Source organism: Eptatretus burgeri, chromosome 6, assembly GCF_056783735.1.
Source record: "Eptatretus burgeri isolate ZD-2024b chromosome 6, Ebu_testis_v1, whole genome shotgun sequence".
NCBI classification, from domain to species: Eukaryota; Metazoa; Chordata; class Myxini; order Myxiniformes; family Myxinidae; genus Eptatretus; species Eptatretus burgeri.
The window spans coordinates 51,782,064-51,797,272 of NC_140966.1; the positions used below are offsets into that span (position 1 = coordinate 51,782,064).

The 15,209-nt window shown below is 47.5% G+C and overlaps 1 protein-coding gene across 1 annotated transcript in view; it reads right to left on the reverse strand.

Moving 5' to 3' along the window:
* TIMM10B (translocase of inner mitochondrial membrane 10B) overlaps positions 1 to 6,431 on the reverse strand; it is a 68,008-nt gene extending 61,577 nt beyond the window's left edge. The window contains exon 1 of the mRNA XM_085885023.1: positions 6,226 to 6,431. Coding sequence (XP_085741149.1) covers positions 6,226 to 6,264 — 39 coding nt within the window. The 5' untranslated portion in view covers positions 6,265 to 6,431. The remainder of the gene's footprint in view (positions 1 to 6,225) is intronic.
* Between the last annotated feature and the right edge of the window lie 8,778 nt (positions 6,432 to 15,209).

Genomic DNA, 15,209 nt, shown 5'->3' on the forward strand with positions numbered 1-15,209 from the left:
ACTCATTCCCTCGTGCTCCATCCCCCGCTCAGCCACGGGTGCGAGGGAGTTGTTGACATCATGAGTCACGGGACGGCAGGGTTCTTCTTGCTCTTCGCAAAAGAGGGGGAGGGATGTCTCCATTGTTCGTTCCGCAACTATTAAATCGATCCGCAGCGCATCTAATCGATTTCTGAACATTTAAACAATGGAAGGTGAGCTATCTTGGGAACAAGCACTTATCGACATAGCTGACTAAAGGAACCTGTATGTTGTGTGCAATCGAATTCCAAATTCGGAACACTACCCCCTTCCCTTTTTACAGACTCGTCCCGAGTCGTAAAATTTTCGTGTGACCAGCATGTGTAAGTTTTCCCATAGTATGTTCTGCCTTCGGATGCCTGAATGCGACATTTCTTTATTCATGTCCCAAAAATAAATAACCTAATGCGCTGCGTAACTAACTAAACAATCTCTCAGACTCATTCGGACAACTTAACTAAAATTGCCAGCGCTAAAACAAACATGCAGGTGAGGTTCCACGTATTTACAATTTTCACTCAACTTATCCATTACTTAACCATGGCCCACGACTTGTGATCTGTGAAAAGGAAAAGGTAAAGTAATTACAAAGTCATTGGTGCAGGGGAGTGGATGGAGATGGTAGCAAAACACAAATGAGCATGATGGATGCACGGGCTGCCTGCAGGGCAGTCCTTGCAAAACTGGATGGTCCTGGTGCAAATGGTGATGGATGGACACAGGGGCAAACGCAAACAAGGGCTAGCAGGCATGGGGTCATGGCAGAGGCAGGCAAACGAGACATGGCAAGGCAAGTCCATGCAGAACAGGCAGCTGCAGCACAACAGGCCGGCAGGTGAAGCTGGCCGGCCTCTGCTTTGGTTCCATAAGGTCTGGAGGGAGTGCAATGGTGCCGGGCGCTTTGAAGGTGGGCTCGGACCTAGCCTACTGTCTCCCCCCCCCCACTCTATTGCCTTTGCCTGTCTCTGTCCATACCCACTCCCTTAATTTGCCACACAACACAACAAAATTTATCCCCTCTTTATTTTTATCATTTTTATTTCCCTTTTATAATCGTCTCACAAACCCCCTTTATCGTCTCTGTCCTTCTAACCTATCCTGTCAACCTAGCCTACTCCCAACCCCTACGTTCCCTCTCTGGAGGGGAATAGGGAGAGACTAGCGTCCTGTCTCGAGGCCCAACAAAGCCTCAGAATGGCCTCCTCAGAGTGCAGCGATCTACCAAGGTGGGTCCAGCGGCCTACAATGAGCAAAGGGATGGATGGTGCGAAGGGGTACATCTCCTGTCTACCCTAGCATTCATCAACCTGAAACTACCCCGGGGCTTTCCAAAAACGCCTCATACTTTAAAACTATCGGTTCTAAAAAACCATGATTCCCGTCGCCTGTGTGTCCATTATAAATTTGGGCCTTGCCCTCAAATTTTCATACGTGCCTTCGCACAATTTCCTGGCTGGGCAGCGTGGCTCAACTGGCAGGAACTCCCCCTCTGCCGAACTCTAACCATGGCACCCACAGGCCCGCTGGCTGTCTACGAGCCTAGCTGCTCCCTATAAACGCGGGGGGTTGCCCTCTCTGGCATTGCCCCCCTCCGATGCCCCCGTGGCGTGTTGATGCCCCGGGTCCCTTTCCGAGGGTCGCCCATGCCCACTACACTGCCCCCATGGCATTCTGGCGCTACGGGTCCCGTTTCCGACGGGTCGCCCGTGCCCACGACACTATCCCGGCCCCTCTTGGGCCTTTGGCCTACTCTGGCCGACTAGTCCGGTGCCAGGGGTGCCCACTAAACAAAACTCACCTTTCCACAGCTACGCTCCCAGCCGATCCATGAACTCCTGCACCCCTCCAAACGGGTTTCGTGCCTTCTCTCGACACCAACAACAAAACGACCTCCTGTTAGTAAATTTGAATAACCCACTAGCTCACATTAAACTGACCCCGGGGTCTCTTGAGTGGGAATCACTCCTCCCCCCAACCAGTCATCGCACCATGCATACCACATTCGCTCCACTCGCACACTTGTGCCCACTGTCCTACACTCATTCCTCACACACTTTCCATTTCGCAACTCACGCGAACACTCCACACTGCCATCCTTCTAACTAAATCCCCTAACTAAATCGTGCTCCCTCGTCATCCCTTAAAACTCATGCACGTTCCATTTACTCTGTCTCTCCACTACACATTTCCAGTCTGTCCGTGTTTCCAAAAAATCCAAAAATTCCATTTCCTAAATCTAAACTAAAATCCCTCCAAACTAATCCATTCCACGGGCTCCATGAGGTACAACCCATGTCCCCATGAAGCTGATCTCACTAAATCTAACCCATCCTCCTAACTCGTACTTCCTGTGCCCCCAAACAAGGGGGGTCTTCCACCCCTTGCTTGGGAATCCTGTTCACCCGAAGCGAGGCTTGCTTTTCTCAACTCTTTTTTTTTTCTCATAATGCGCACCACCAGCGCGGCAGTTCACAGCCACACTCTTTTTCCATGACGTCATGGCAGCTGCTTGCGCCCCGCGCACCTCGTCCCTCTTGGACGGTACAGTCCGGCAGGAATTCCCTTCTGCCGGATTCCAAACACGTGCAGCCATGACGTCACTCTGCGCATCTCAAAGCAAGCCCCGCGTTTCGAGGGGTTCCCCACGCGAACACATGTGCTCTGCTCAAATTGAAGCAAATTTAAAGCGGGAGACAGGGGGAAATGGGGCGGGGGCTGGGTTGAATGAGGCGGAGTTGAGTATGAGGGGTGGACAGGGGAGTGGGGGCCCGGGGGCAAGTGGGGCGGGGAATCAAAAGACCAGGGGCGGGGAGTGAAGAGACGGGGCTGGGGTAATTACATTTTTGGGGAGGGGATAAGCAAATTGAATGGGGCAGGGGCGGGGGATGAGTAGGCAGGGGCAAGCACACCCTGTCCAGTCCATGTCCTTCGAGTGTGTGTGAGCTGGTGAGGGTGGTTGAATGAACGGAATCCGTCTGTGACGGGGTTTCAGCTAGTATTTATTATTCTGTCTGTCCAGCTTTCATCCAGAGATTTGTTCCATTTATTTTGTCTCATCACGTGTTTCAATAAATAATATTTATTTATTAAGAGCACGCATCCACCTCATCCTGCAGCACTGTTTGAACCGTTTTGGTTGATTCGCTTTTCCCGAGGAGTTTGAGTTAACGGCAGGCACACTCGGTAAAATGCACAGCATCCGCACCGCTTGGGAGCTCCGCACTCGATTTGGCCTTAAACTGGCCATTTGTGATGCCAAAGTCCTGCTTCAGGATTTTACAGTTTCCTGTGATGCCATTTGTCTGATATTCTTGGAATTTTTGCCTCATTACCATCACCCACCAAAGGTGGACTAAGGTAGTTTTCACCTGTTTGGTGGCCTGCACATCCACAGTGTGCGCATGACATGGTTCAGGAGCCATCTCAGGTATATTTAAATACGTACTTAAAACCTCATTGCTTATTTAAATACTGGACTGAACGTGATCAGGTGGCTTCACCCCTTAATCCCCACATGGGGCGCTTCCCTTCACCCTGGAAGGGCCTTATAGCAACCCCCTTGACCCCTGTGTGAGCATCCTTATTATTATTATTATTTTTTTCCATGAGAGCTGGTCACCCAGCATTGCTGTAGGGCCAGTATGTATGTATATAACCCTACACTTTCAAATACAGCTTCATGAATCCTTGACATTTGTACTACAGTAGAGTAATGGATATTGTAGAGGGGTACAGTGCACCACAATCACGTGATGGGTACGGTGCGAGCGTAATGGCGCGAGGGGTATAGCATGAAGAGTACGGTGTGAAGGGTATGGTGAGAGGGGTACGGCGCGAGGGGTAGGGTGAGAGAGGGAGAGCATGAGTACAGTGCGAGGTGTACAGTGTGAGGTGTACAGTGCGAGGTGCACTGTGCGAGGTGCACGGTGCGAGGGGTATGGTGCGAGGTGTACGGTGCGAGGTGTACGGTGCGAGGCGTACGGTGTGAGGCGTACGGTGTGAGGGGTACGGTGCGAGGGGTATGGCGAGAGAGGTAGAGCATGAGTAGTACAGTGCGAGGTGTACATTGCTAGGTGTACAGTGTGAGGTGTACAGTGCGAGTTGTACAGTGTGAGGTGTAAAGTGCAAGGAATAGTGAGAGGTACAATGAGAGAGGTACAGTGAGAGAGGTATAGTGAGGAGTATAGTGCGAGGGGAATGAAGCGGGGTACAGCACGAGAGGTATAGCGCGAGAGGTACAGTGCGATGGGTACAGTGCAAGGGGTACAGCAACAGAGGTACAGCACGAGATGTACAGTGAGAGGTACAGTGAGATGTACAGTGTGAGGGGTACAGTGAGGAGTATAGTGCGAGGGGTACGGTGCGAGGGGCATGTAGCAGGGTACAGCGCGAGAGGTACAGCGAGAGGTACAGTGCGAGATGTGCAGTGCAAGATGTACAGAGAGATGTACAGAGAGATGTACAGAGAGATGTACAGAGAGATGTACAGAGAGATGTACAGAGAGATGTACAGAGAGATGTACAGAGAGATGTAGTGTGGGGGTACAGTGAGGGGTATCGTACGAAGGGTACGAGATTGGTACAGTGTGAGGGGTACAGTGCGAGATGTACAATGAGGTACAACGAGATGTACATTGCGCGGTGTACAGTGAGGTACAGGGTGTACAGTGTGAGGTACGACATGTACAGTGCGAGATGTACAATGAGAGGTACAACAAGATGTACAGTGTGAGGGGTACGAGAGGGGTACAGTGAGGAGTACGAGAGGGGTACAGTGAGGGGTAAAGTGAGGGGTACGAGAGGGGTACAGTGAGAGTATAGTGTGAGGCGAGAGGGGTACAGTGAGGAGTATAGTGGAGTGAGGAGTACAGTGTGAGGAGAGTATAGTGTGAGGGGTACGAGAGGGGTACAGTGAGGAGAAAAGTGCGAGGGGGACGAGAGGGGTACAGTGAGGAGTACGAGAGGGGTACAGTGAGGAGTACGAGAGGGGTACAGTGAGGAGTACGAGAGGGGTACAGTGAGGAGTACGAGAGGGGTACAGTGAGGAGTACAGTGAGGAGTATAGTGAGGGGTACGAGAGGGGTACAGTGAGGAGTATAGTGTGAGGGGTACGAGAGGGGTACAGTGAGGAGTATAGTGTGAGGGGTACGAGAGGGGTACAGTGAGGAGTATAGTGAGGGGTACGAGAGGGGTACAGTGAGGAGTATAGTGTGAGGGGTACGAGAGGGGTACAGTGAGGAGTATAGTGTAAGGGGTACGAGAGGGGTACAGTGAGGAGTATAGTGTGAAGGGTACGAGAGGGGTACAGTGAGGAGTATAGTGTGAGGGGTACGAGAGGGGTACAGTGAGGAGTATAGTGTGAGGGGTACGAGAGGGGTACAGTGAGGAGTATAGTGTAAGGGGTACGAGAGGGGTACAGTGAGGAGTATAGTGTGAGGGGTACGAGAGGGGTACAGTGAGGAGTATAGTGTGAGGGGTACGAGAGGGGTACAGTGAGGAGTATAGTGAGGGGTACGAGAGGGGTACAGTGAGGAGTATAGTGTAAGGGGTACGAGAGGGGTACAGTGAGGAGTATAGTGTGAGGGGTACGAGAGGGGTACAGTGAGGAGTATAGTGTGAGGGGTACGAGAGGGGTACAGTGAGGAGTATAGTGTAAGGGGTACGAGAGGGGTACAGTGAGGAGTATAGTGTGAGGGGTACGAGAGGGGTACAGTGAGGAGTATAGTGTGAGGGGTACGAGAGGGGTACAGTGAGGAGTATAGTGTAAGGGGTACGAGAGGGGTACAGTGAGGAGTATAGTGTGAGGGGTACGAGAGGGGTACAGTGAGGAGTATAGTGAGGGGTACGAGAGGGGTACAGTGAGGAGTATAGTGTAAGGGGTACGAGAGGGGTACAGTGAGGAGTATAGTGTGAAGGGTACCAGAGGGGTACAGTGAGGAGTATAGTGAGGGGTACAGTGAGGAGTATAGTGTAAGGGGTACGAGAGGGGTACAGTGAGGAGTATAGTGTGAAGGGTACGAGAGGGGTACAGTGAGGAGTATAGTGTGAGGGGTACGAGAGGGGTACAGTGAGGAGTTTTGTGCACGTGTAAATTAATTAATGAATGAATGAACAATCGACTTCGAGACCCATCAACCTCATGAGACATTCATTACGGTAACCGGACACGTGAATAGATTGTGTAAACGAAATGAAATCACTCACATTCCTCATCATCTGCTGCTGTTCTTCTTGTTGCTTCATTTTTATATCAATAATAAAACCGGCAAACACACGTCGTTCAAACGTGCGCGGATCACTCACAGTAACACAAGTTTGGGATTTTCTTTGTTTTTATTCATTGGTTGTTAGAATCAAGTTAATACCATGAACTTGGACTGGTATAGACTCGCAATGAATTAATTATTCGAAACACCGGTCGTATGATATAAAAAAAGCGGGATACCAGCTAAGATAACCAATGGTAAAGCTATACACCGTCCCTAAATATTGTGCCAATTATTGCATCACTGATTGAAACATTTACCACATGATTGGGGGAAATCAATGGATAACTGGGAAAACACAAGTTTTATCTATATATATACACACAGTATACATATTCATATATATATACAGATATTATTGCGGTTTTGGTAATTCACAAAACACCATTCAGGTTCCCTGAAGATCAGTTATTTCGAAAAGTAAGTGTTTCAGGTTAGAATCCCGACTGATGTGTAAAGGATGGATATTGTAGATAAAGGATATTGTAAAGGGTTTCGTTTGTGTGCCGGGCTGCGAATCTTTGAGGTTGCCGTTATTCTTTCTCTGTCTATATTTTAACAAACATCGCAACGCCATCATCTTCTACAAACATCGCAACACCATCACCATCGAAAAACAACGCCAACCATCTCCTGAACAAACAACGCGAGCCGATTTGCATAATCGGATCAAAACGAGGGTTTCCCCGACACCAACCCGTGACGTCGAACATGGGGTTCCCAGCGAGGCTTACCAGGGGTGAGGGGTCGGAGGTGAAAAGTGGGCGGAGCCCAGACTCGGGTGAGAGATCAAAGAGCGGCTCGCCCCGGGCCAATATAAGGGTGGGACTCGAACGAGTTTGGGGCTTATTCAGGAGATTCATCGCTCTTTGGAGACGGGCAGTCGTGGGAGAGGAAGGCACACGGAGCACGCATTCGGGGGAGGAGGCAGACGGTGGCGGCAGCGCGGAGAAGCGGGCACTCGGGATATTCGTCCCTCTCTGGAGTCGAGCAGCTGCGTCGTGGTCCGGGCGAATGGCCCTGAGATAGTCGAGCGACGCTGAGGTAGTGAATGGGCCCAAAGAGCATCAACTCTAAAAGAGCAAAAGACCCGTTCACTCCTCCGAGCGCATCGCCGGCCAGGCCCGACCGACCAGGCCGCAGTGGAGGCCGGACGACCGAGGGGAACCGAGCAAGCCACTCGCCAAGCTGCTCAAGCTGCCCGGCCGCTAAGCCACTGGCGCGTAGCGACACAAGGGCCAAACAGAAACATCCGGGGTCACCGACCCGAAGACCTTCGAGCCGTCACAAGTGGCAGTCAGGTAACCTGCCTGGCCTCTTGTGAGCCTTCGGACACCCAGGCTCCGAGTTGGAATAAAGGCTCACGAGCCCGTTTCTTTTCTGGGGTTTTGTATGAAAGTGTTCTGTGGCGCCTTGTCTTATAAGTAGAATTGTGGTTAAGTGCGTGCCTGTACATAATAAATAGACATCAGCTGTAGGCTTTTCTTGGGTCATGTCCCCTTCCCCCCATTGATTGCTTGCCTGTATAAATAAATTCCCCCATTGTTTGAATGTCAATCTGCTCGTTGCGGCATTTCCTCCCATTGACTTCCACGCCGCGTTTGGGAAATTAGCAGGCTATAAAAGCCAAATTAAAGTGGTCATTTGGTGCGACGGAACTTGGCGAATAAAACCACTCGGCATCGCACACGGAACGAGCGCGCTTCGCGGCTCGTTTCCATCCGAGTGCCGTTGAGGTATAAATTCTCGGTACTTCTGTCTGCGCGGATAATTAGGTATATCGAGACTCGGCGATTAACCTTGTACCGCATGGACAGAATATTGACAGTTTATGGTGCGTTAAGGCATCCATAGCAGGTTTCCGGAGTTGTCCGGAAGCTACGACTGAATTCCGGGCTTTGCCGGACGCGCGACTGCGTTTGGGGCTTAAGCGGTCGTGCGTGGCCATCCGAACCGGCAAATTCGTAACAATATATCTATATATATATATATATATATATATATATATATATATATATATATATATATATATATATATTTCTATATATATATATATTGTTGCAGCCACATGTACCCAGTGTATTATGAGGGGGTTAATCCCCGTTTTTCCTTGGAAGAGCCGGACCTGGGGCCACCACTCACAATTAATTTTGTGGTATGGTGGGTTGCTTTCGAACCACGAATGCCAATCAGCTAACGCCGAGTTCCAGAGTTCCAGTGTCCACCGTCTAATTTTGCCATTTAACTTGAGGTCACGTGGCTTCCTGAACTGGGAGCGTGCCCTTGGCAAAGCACTAATCTTATCTTGATTGGATCTTAATTAGGGCGGCCGAGCATTTAACCCCTGGTGCATGCCGACTATGACAGGTCAATTACTTTGGTAATTACCTCCCAGTCTATCTAGGTTCGGACAATGCTGGATCAATGGAAGGAAAGGACAAGCACGGGCAGGTTGGAACATCAACAAGGAATTTATTAATAAGGAAAAAATAAATAAAAAGAACTTTTTATTTCCTTGTGGTGAAAATAAGTAAATTCAAATCAATAAAAATAATCGCAAGCAAATAAATAATTAATCAGGCACTGATACAAAAACAGACAAAGAGCAGATGCTTATCACGATGCCTTACTTGATTAAACACGAGACAAGGGTACGCAGCAGATCATTTTGGGGGGGTTGGGTGGGGGCGGGGAAGAGAAATCCCGTCTCGCTCACCAAGTAGAAGTCGTCGTCCATCAAATAAAACGTCCTGAAATGTGTGAGCGTGCCTTGTCCGTTGCCAGTGACCTGCCTTGCACCCACTCGCAAACAGGCTTGAACACCAATCGACGTCACCCCCAGGAACCAGGGATGCCAATAATCGGGTACGCCAAGAGCAGGTCTCGAGCAGAACCAGCATTAACGGTCCGAGCATCACCCACCGTCAGGAGCCACAACCAACGGACAGCTGTTAGGAGCTGTGAGAAGCTGTGAGGCGCTGTGAGAAACTGTAAGACTGCAAGGCCATCAACAACTGTCACAAACTCAACTGTCGCCAGCTCACCAACCATCTGACAGGAGATGACTGAAGCAACTGTCTGACTGGAACTGACGAGCTGAAAATAGCTGTCGCACAGCTGTCACCAACTGACACACAAAGTGTTGCAAAACTCTCAAAGCTGTCAAAACCGCAACCAGCTATTGCCAACTGACTGAAAACAACGGTCCTCCCATCCTTTTTATAGGTGGCCAGTCTGGGCGGAGCCTCAAGCAGACTCCAAGCCAAATCCACCTTTCCTATTGGTGCATCGTTGCACGTGACAACCCGCCCGTCCCAAGATCATTCCTGGCCTACGATGCCATGTTTGTGGTGCTGGACAAACAGCAGAAAGCAGCCATTTGCTAGAATTACCGAGTGAAAATGTGAAGCGCTCATAAAACATCAACAACAATTATCACCTCAATGTTCAGCCCAATACGAAAAAGAGCCAGTTAGCGTTCATAGAGCTGCTGAACAGGGCGTCAAACATCGATGGACAAAGGTGAGTGAGCCTCTGTTGAGCTAATGGCTATCTCACGTGCATGAATGTGTCTGTTGTAAAGAGAAAAAGGCCATCCCATAAGAAAGGGAATCTATTCTTTAACCTTCTCAATGCATCAAAGTTAGAATCCCACCAGACATGGGGATGGGTCTATCCGGGACATGCATTTAGGGAAATAACTGTCTGAGGACCTCGATGTTTGCATGTATTAGTCGGATGCAATTCTGAAATCCATAACACACACACACACACACACACACACACACACACACACACACACACACACACACACACACACACACATACACACACACACACACACACACACACACACACACACACACACACACACACACACACACGTGAGTTTTAACCAAAAAATGTTCTTCCGACCCGAAAACGATGATACAGAACCGCTGATTAGGTTTCGCTCTTATTTGGGCTCATTAGGACGGCATCCTGCAAAATTGGTTACTCGTGACTAAGCCAAGTTTAGTTAAATAACAAATGAAATCCCATAACTTGTTGAAGCAGTGAGGAACAGATCGAGTCCATAACGGCATTTGTGTGTGACGTCAGTGCCATAATCATTTTCGGATTGGAAGAGCTTTTTGTGGTTTATATATCTCATCTGACCACAACCCCATATCCTAACCGGTTCTCAGCAAGGAAGAGAATGTGTTGCTCTGGCAGACGGTGCTTGTTGCTCACAGGTCGTGTGGCAATTGCCATTATGGGACTCAATCCGTGCCAAGTTGCTTCACCAAGTTAGGGGGTTTCATTCAGCAATGCCTATGCTGCCCTCATATCGCAAAAGTGCAGTTTTGAAGAACCGTCATGCCGATGTGGTATAACATCACTGTGAAGACATTGCGGCATCACCACTTTGTAGCTCTTGAGCAGTTTATGCAGGATCCGCTTGTAGACATATTTCCAGACGAGGAACATCACTGTTGATACATAAGAGTACATGGACGTGCAGTTGTAGTTCCGCACTTTGCCATGCTACGACGTGCAAGGTGGAACACATGTCATGTCAAAGCACTCTCAACTGGTCACACTAAACACAGAGAGTACTGGAAAAACATATTATGATCAACTATACAGCCACCACGAAGCATAAAGGTAATACAAGAATAGTGAGGTTGCTTAAACGACCTAATCCCATAAAACGCCATGAGGTGTTTACGACGTCGAATACGAGCATGAGGGACAGCCAGCTTAATGGCCCGTGAAGCATGGATATGGTTTTATGGCCCTTACTCGTACACTCACGTTGCACCGTGAGCATCGCTCTCCGATTTATATTGCACATGGATCTGAATCTCTGGAGCTTTTGGATCAGGTGACACGAAGCCCCCTCTCTGCTGCCAAAAGTGGTCGTTTCAGGCAATGGAAAAAGCCAGGAAAAGCCAAAGTCCCTGAGAGCTTCATGAAAAATATAACGAATCATGTACGAATGGTGAGTCAGACAAATGCACCCAAAACATGAATATACAATCGTGGGAAGTTACAAGCTGGAAAGATGCAATATTTGAAGCAATTTCACACCTGAGCCTTCTTCCTTTCTCACAACTAACTGCAGGTAACTTCTTCAACAGCATTCTGAGATTATTTCCGAAAATGCACTCCCAATGAACCCAAAAGGGTGGATGGATAGCTCGGTTGGTAATGTGCTCACTTTGGAAGGACCATCTCCTCTTTCGGTTCATTCCATCCATGATGGTCATGTTTAATGGATTACTAAAAACAAAACAACCAATCAGGTGTGGTATTTGCACGCTGGAACACTCCGTACTTTCGGGGGGATGCTCATGTTGTGTTTCCACGAATAAGAATATTGATGCGATCGTACAAGTGCATACCAGAAACAAGAGTCTAAGTCCATAACGAGGGATAGCATTTCGGGGATGGACTGTGTGTGCAAACGAGGTCATCGAAAGATTTCTCTCGCTCCATTTATCTATACCACTGTAAGTATGCCGTGCGACCTTCGAGGACAACCAAAACGAGGTCGAGGTCCTGTGATGTCATCCATGCCTTTGTCATTTTGGCAATTATGGAGTATATGGACAAGCTACAATGCTACAATCCTGGTCAGGTCGCCGCTCCGACTCAGGAAGTTAAGAGCAGGAATTTAGGATTTGTTGAGGTTGCCGGCGATAGCTCACGTACTCTTCGCGAAGGACACCATGGGATCTTTAACATCCACCAACGAATACTGGCAGACAGGACTTCCAGTTTATCGTCCAACCCAAGGATGGCACACACATTGATGAATCACCCTACCTGTGAAACACTGGCTGACAGGTTATACCTGGGTTGGGATTCAAACCCAGGCAAGACAGCTTTGAGGCGAGTATGCCTAGGTGTAGGTCTAGGCCATCCTGCCAACCCTGGTGTGAAATAGGATATCAAAAAGCCTGAGGATTCCTCCTGTTGTACACCTCTCCTTCCCAATTCCATATCCAGGCAATGCATGACATCATCGCCAGGTGCCAAAGGAAGGAGGTACTCACTTTTTACTCCATTTGTTACTTACGAAATCTAAAGATTTCGTAAGTATATTGATGCCTTCCGTTTCTGTTTGTTTGTTTGTTTGTTTGTAGGCACGATAACTCGAGAACGGAAGAAGCTACCAATGTCAAATTACACCAAGTGATTCAGGAAGGTGATGGCTTGTGCTGATTAGATTTTGGTCAAAATCGGTCAAAGGTCAAGGTCACAGTGAGGTCAAATATTCGATTTTTGATGGTTTGGTACAGATAACTCGAGAACGGAAGAAGCTACCAATGTCAAATTACACCACGTGATTCAGGAGGGTAGTGGCTAGTGCTGATTAGATTTTGGTCAAAATCGGTCAAAGGTCAAGGTCACAGTGAGGTCAAACATCCTAAAAATGATAACTCGAGAACGGAAGAAGCTTCCAATGTCAAATTACACCACGTGATTCAGGAGGGTGGTGGCTAGTGCTGATTAGATTTTGGTCAAAATCGGTCAAAGGTCAAGGTCACAGTGAGGTCAAACATCCAAATCATTCGAATTTTGATGGTTTGGTACAGAATAATCGTAGAAACTTCTGGTTTGTGTCGCTACCTTCTCGAGAGACAGCTTTTATTAGACAAGGTCAGAGGTCAAGTTGACAATTTCGTAAGTACCAGTCTATGACTGCTTGTTTGTTTATTTGTTTGCTTGTCCGGGCGATATCTCAGCCATACTTTGAGCTCGGAAGCTGAAATTTGGAGACAAAAGTGAAGATGTGCTTTGGGAAAAACCTTTTTTTTAATCTTTTGATTAATCATTTAATTGATTAATGACTTAATTATTATCGATTTATTCACTCCTTTATTTGATATCTCATCTGGGCAATATCTCAGGGCACCTTATGAGCAAGGAAGCTGATATTTGGACATGACGGTGACCAAGTGATTTGGCTATAAAGGGTATTTTTGATTTACCGATTAATCAATTCATTGATTAATTATCCATTTTTCGATTAATTACTTAATTTTCAAAAAGTTACAGATTCTGATGAAACGGTGGTGGTTTTCTTATGCCATTAGCCAACGGATTAAGAAATTAATTATTTTATGATTTTTTATTTATTTTAATTCTGCAATTAATCAATCAATGATTGCACACTACTCCCAATTGTACATCTCCATGTGCTGCACGGCAGCATCACCAGGTGCTGAAGGCGCCCCGGCAATGTCGGGCGCTGGGGGCGGTGTACTTTAAGTGTACCTGTCCCTGTTTGCATATCGTTTGCGTAGCTGTCATTGCTTCTCCCCTTTTGCCCACTTCAAAGTCTTGCAAAAAGTTTTGATAACATGCAATGGAAAATAGGTAAGCATGCCTACAAAATAGCACTATTTGAGAAGAATTTTTTTTTTGAATCAAACTCAAAATTTATTTCAAACCCTCTACGCAAAGGCTGTATTTTCCCATTCATCACCAGACCAAAGCAATTTTTCACACCCAGCACGTACAGAACGATAGGAGAATGAACTTGGAAAAAGACACCTTCACCTAATGGGTCAAGGTTTGGAGAAGGTAACGATATCATTGGGTACTTACATTGTGGACTCTGTTACTGTGGTCTGTATAAGACTGAGTGAAGCCGAAAAATGACAAATTATTGGGATGAACGGTGCTGGGATATCCTAAGTGAAAAAGGATGTCAACTTGGTTTCCATCGGACTGTTAGCAACAGATTGGTCCACAACCTACAACAAATCAATGACGTTAAAGACAGGTCTGATTAAAGAGAGGACTCAGGGTGAACTGTAACAGAGAAAATCCAGGTCTGATCAGGCTTGTCAGACATATTGCTTTTGCCGCAAGCACTGTGTTTCGGCAAGAATGGCATCTCCCTTGGAGGTTATCCATGGCAACTGTCCAGAACCGGCTTCGTGCTGCAGGTTACATAGCCAGCAGACCGACAAGACACCCTCTCCTCACCCCCACAACACAAAGCAGCCCACTTGATATGGAGCCAGGAACATCAACACTGGAATGTCCCATCTTGGTGGAAGACCCAGTGTTCTGATTTCTCCTGCACGCAAATACGAGTAGAGCTCAACTTTAGTGGCAACCTATCACAGCCCATACACTCAAGAACATTGTAGAGTCCGTCACATTTGGCGGCCCATCCGTTACATTGAGCAGCTGCTTGTTACATCCGTCGCGGAACGTGGATGGAGGTTATGTTTTCACCCCTGTTTGTTTGTCTGTGAACATTATATCTCAAAAAGCTTTGGACAGATTCGGCCAAATTTTTGTGGAGAGGTTGGGTGTGTGACAAGGACGAACTGATTATATTTTGAAGATCTGGATCCTGATCTGGATATGAGATTAAATATATTTTAACAGTGATTCTTCACCATTCGGAGATGGGGCCAAAAACGATATTTAGCAGACTATACCAAGAAGTTTTTGAAAGTTTATGACAAAACTTGGTGGATGATTTGGGTCGTTCACAAGAACAAGCCAATTCGATTTTAGTTCAGGTCCGGATCCAGATCCAGCCTATTAGTGGATTCAAAATGTAAACTGTTCAGCCTGGCAGAGGTTTGCGCTCCACCGAGTGCGGTTCGAGTTACGCTCGCTCGGGGAGATGATATTGCATTTCGGTGTGTTCGTTTTGTCTGTCTGTCTGTTGTTTGTTGGTGAGTTTGTCCACACAGAACGTATGTGTATTAATTTGGACTATTTAGAACCCTAAGAACCCTGTAGACCCCTAAGACCATCTAGAACCCAACACCCTTTAATTAAGACCCTAAGATCACCAACACCCTGTAGACCCCATTAGACCCTGAGGCCCTTAAGACCCTATAAACTTATTAAGATCCTTTACAACCCTAATACCCAAGAGGATCCTTAAGGTCTCTAAAATCTTTA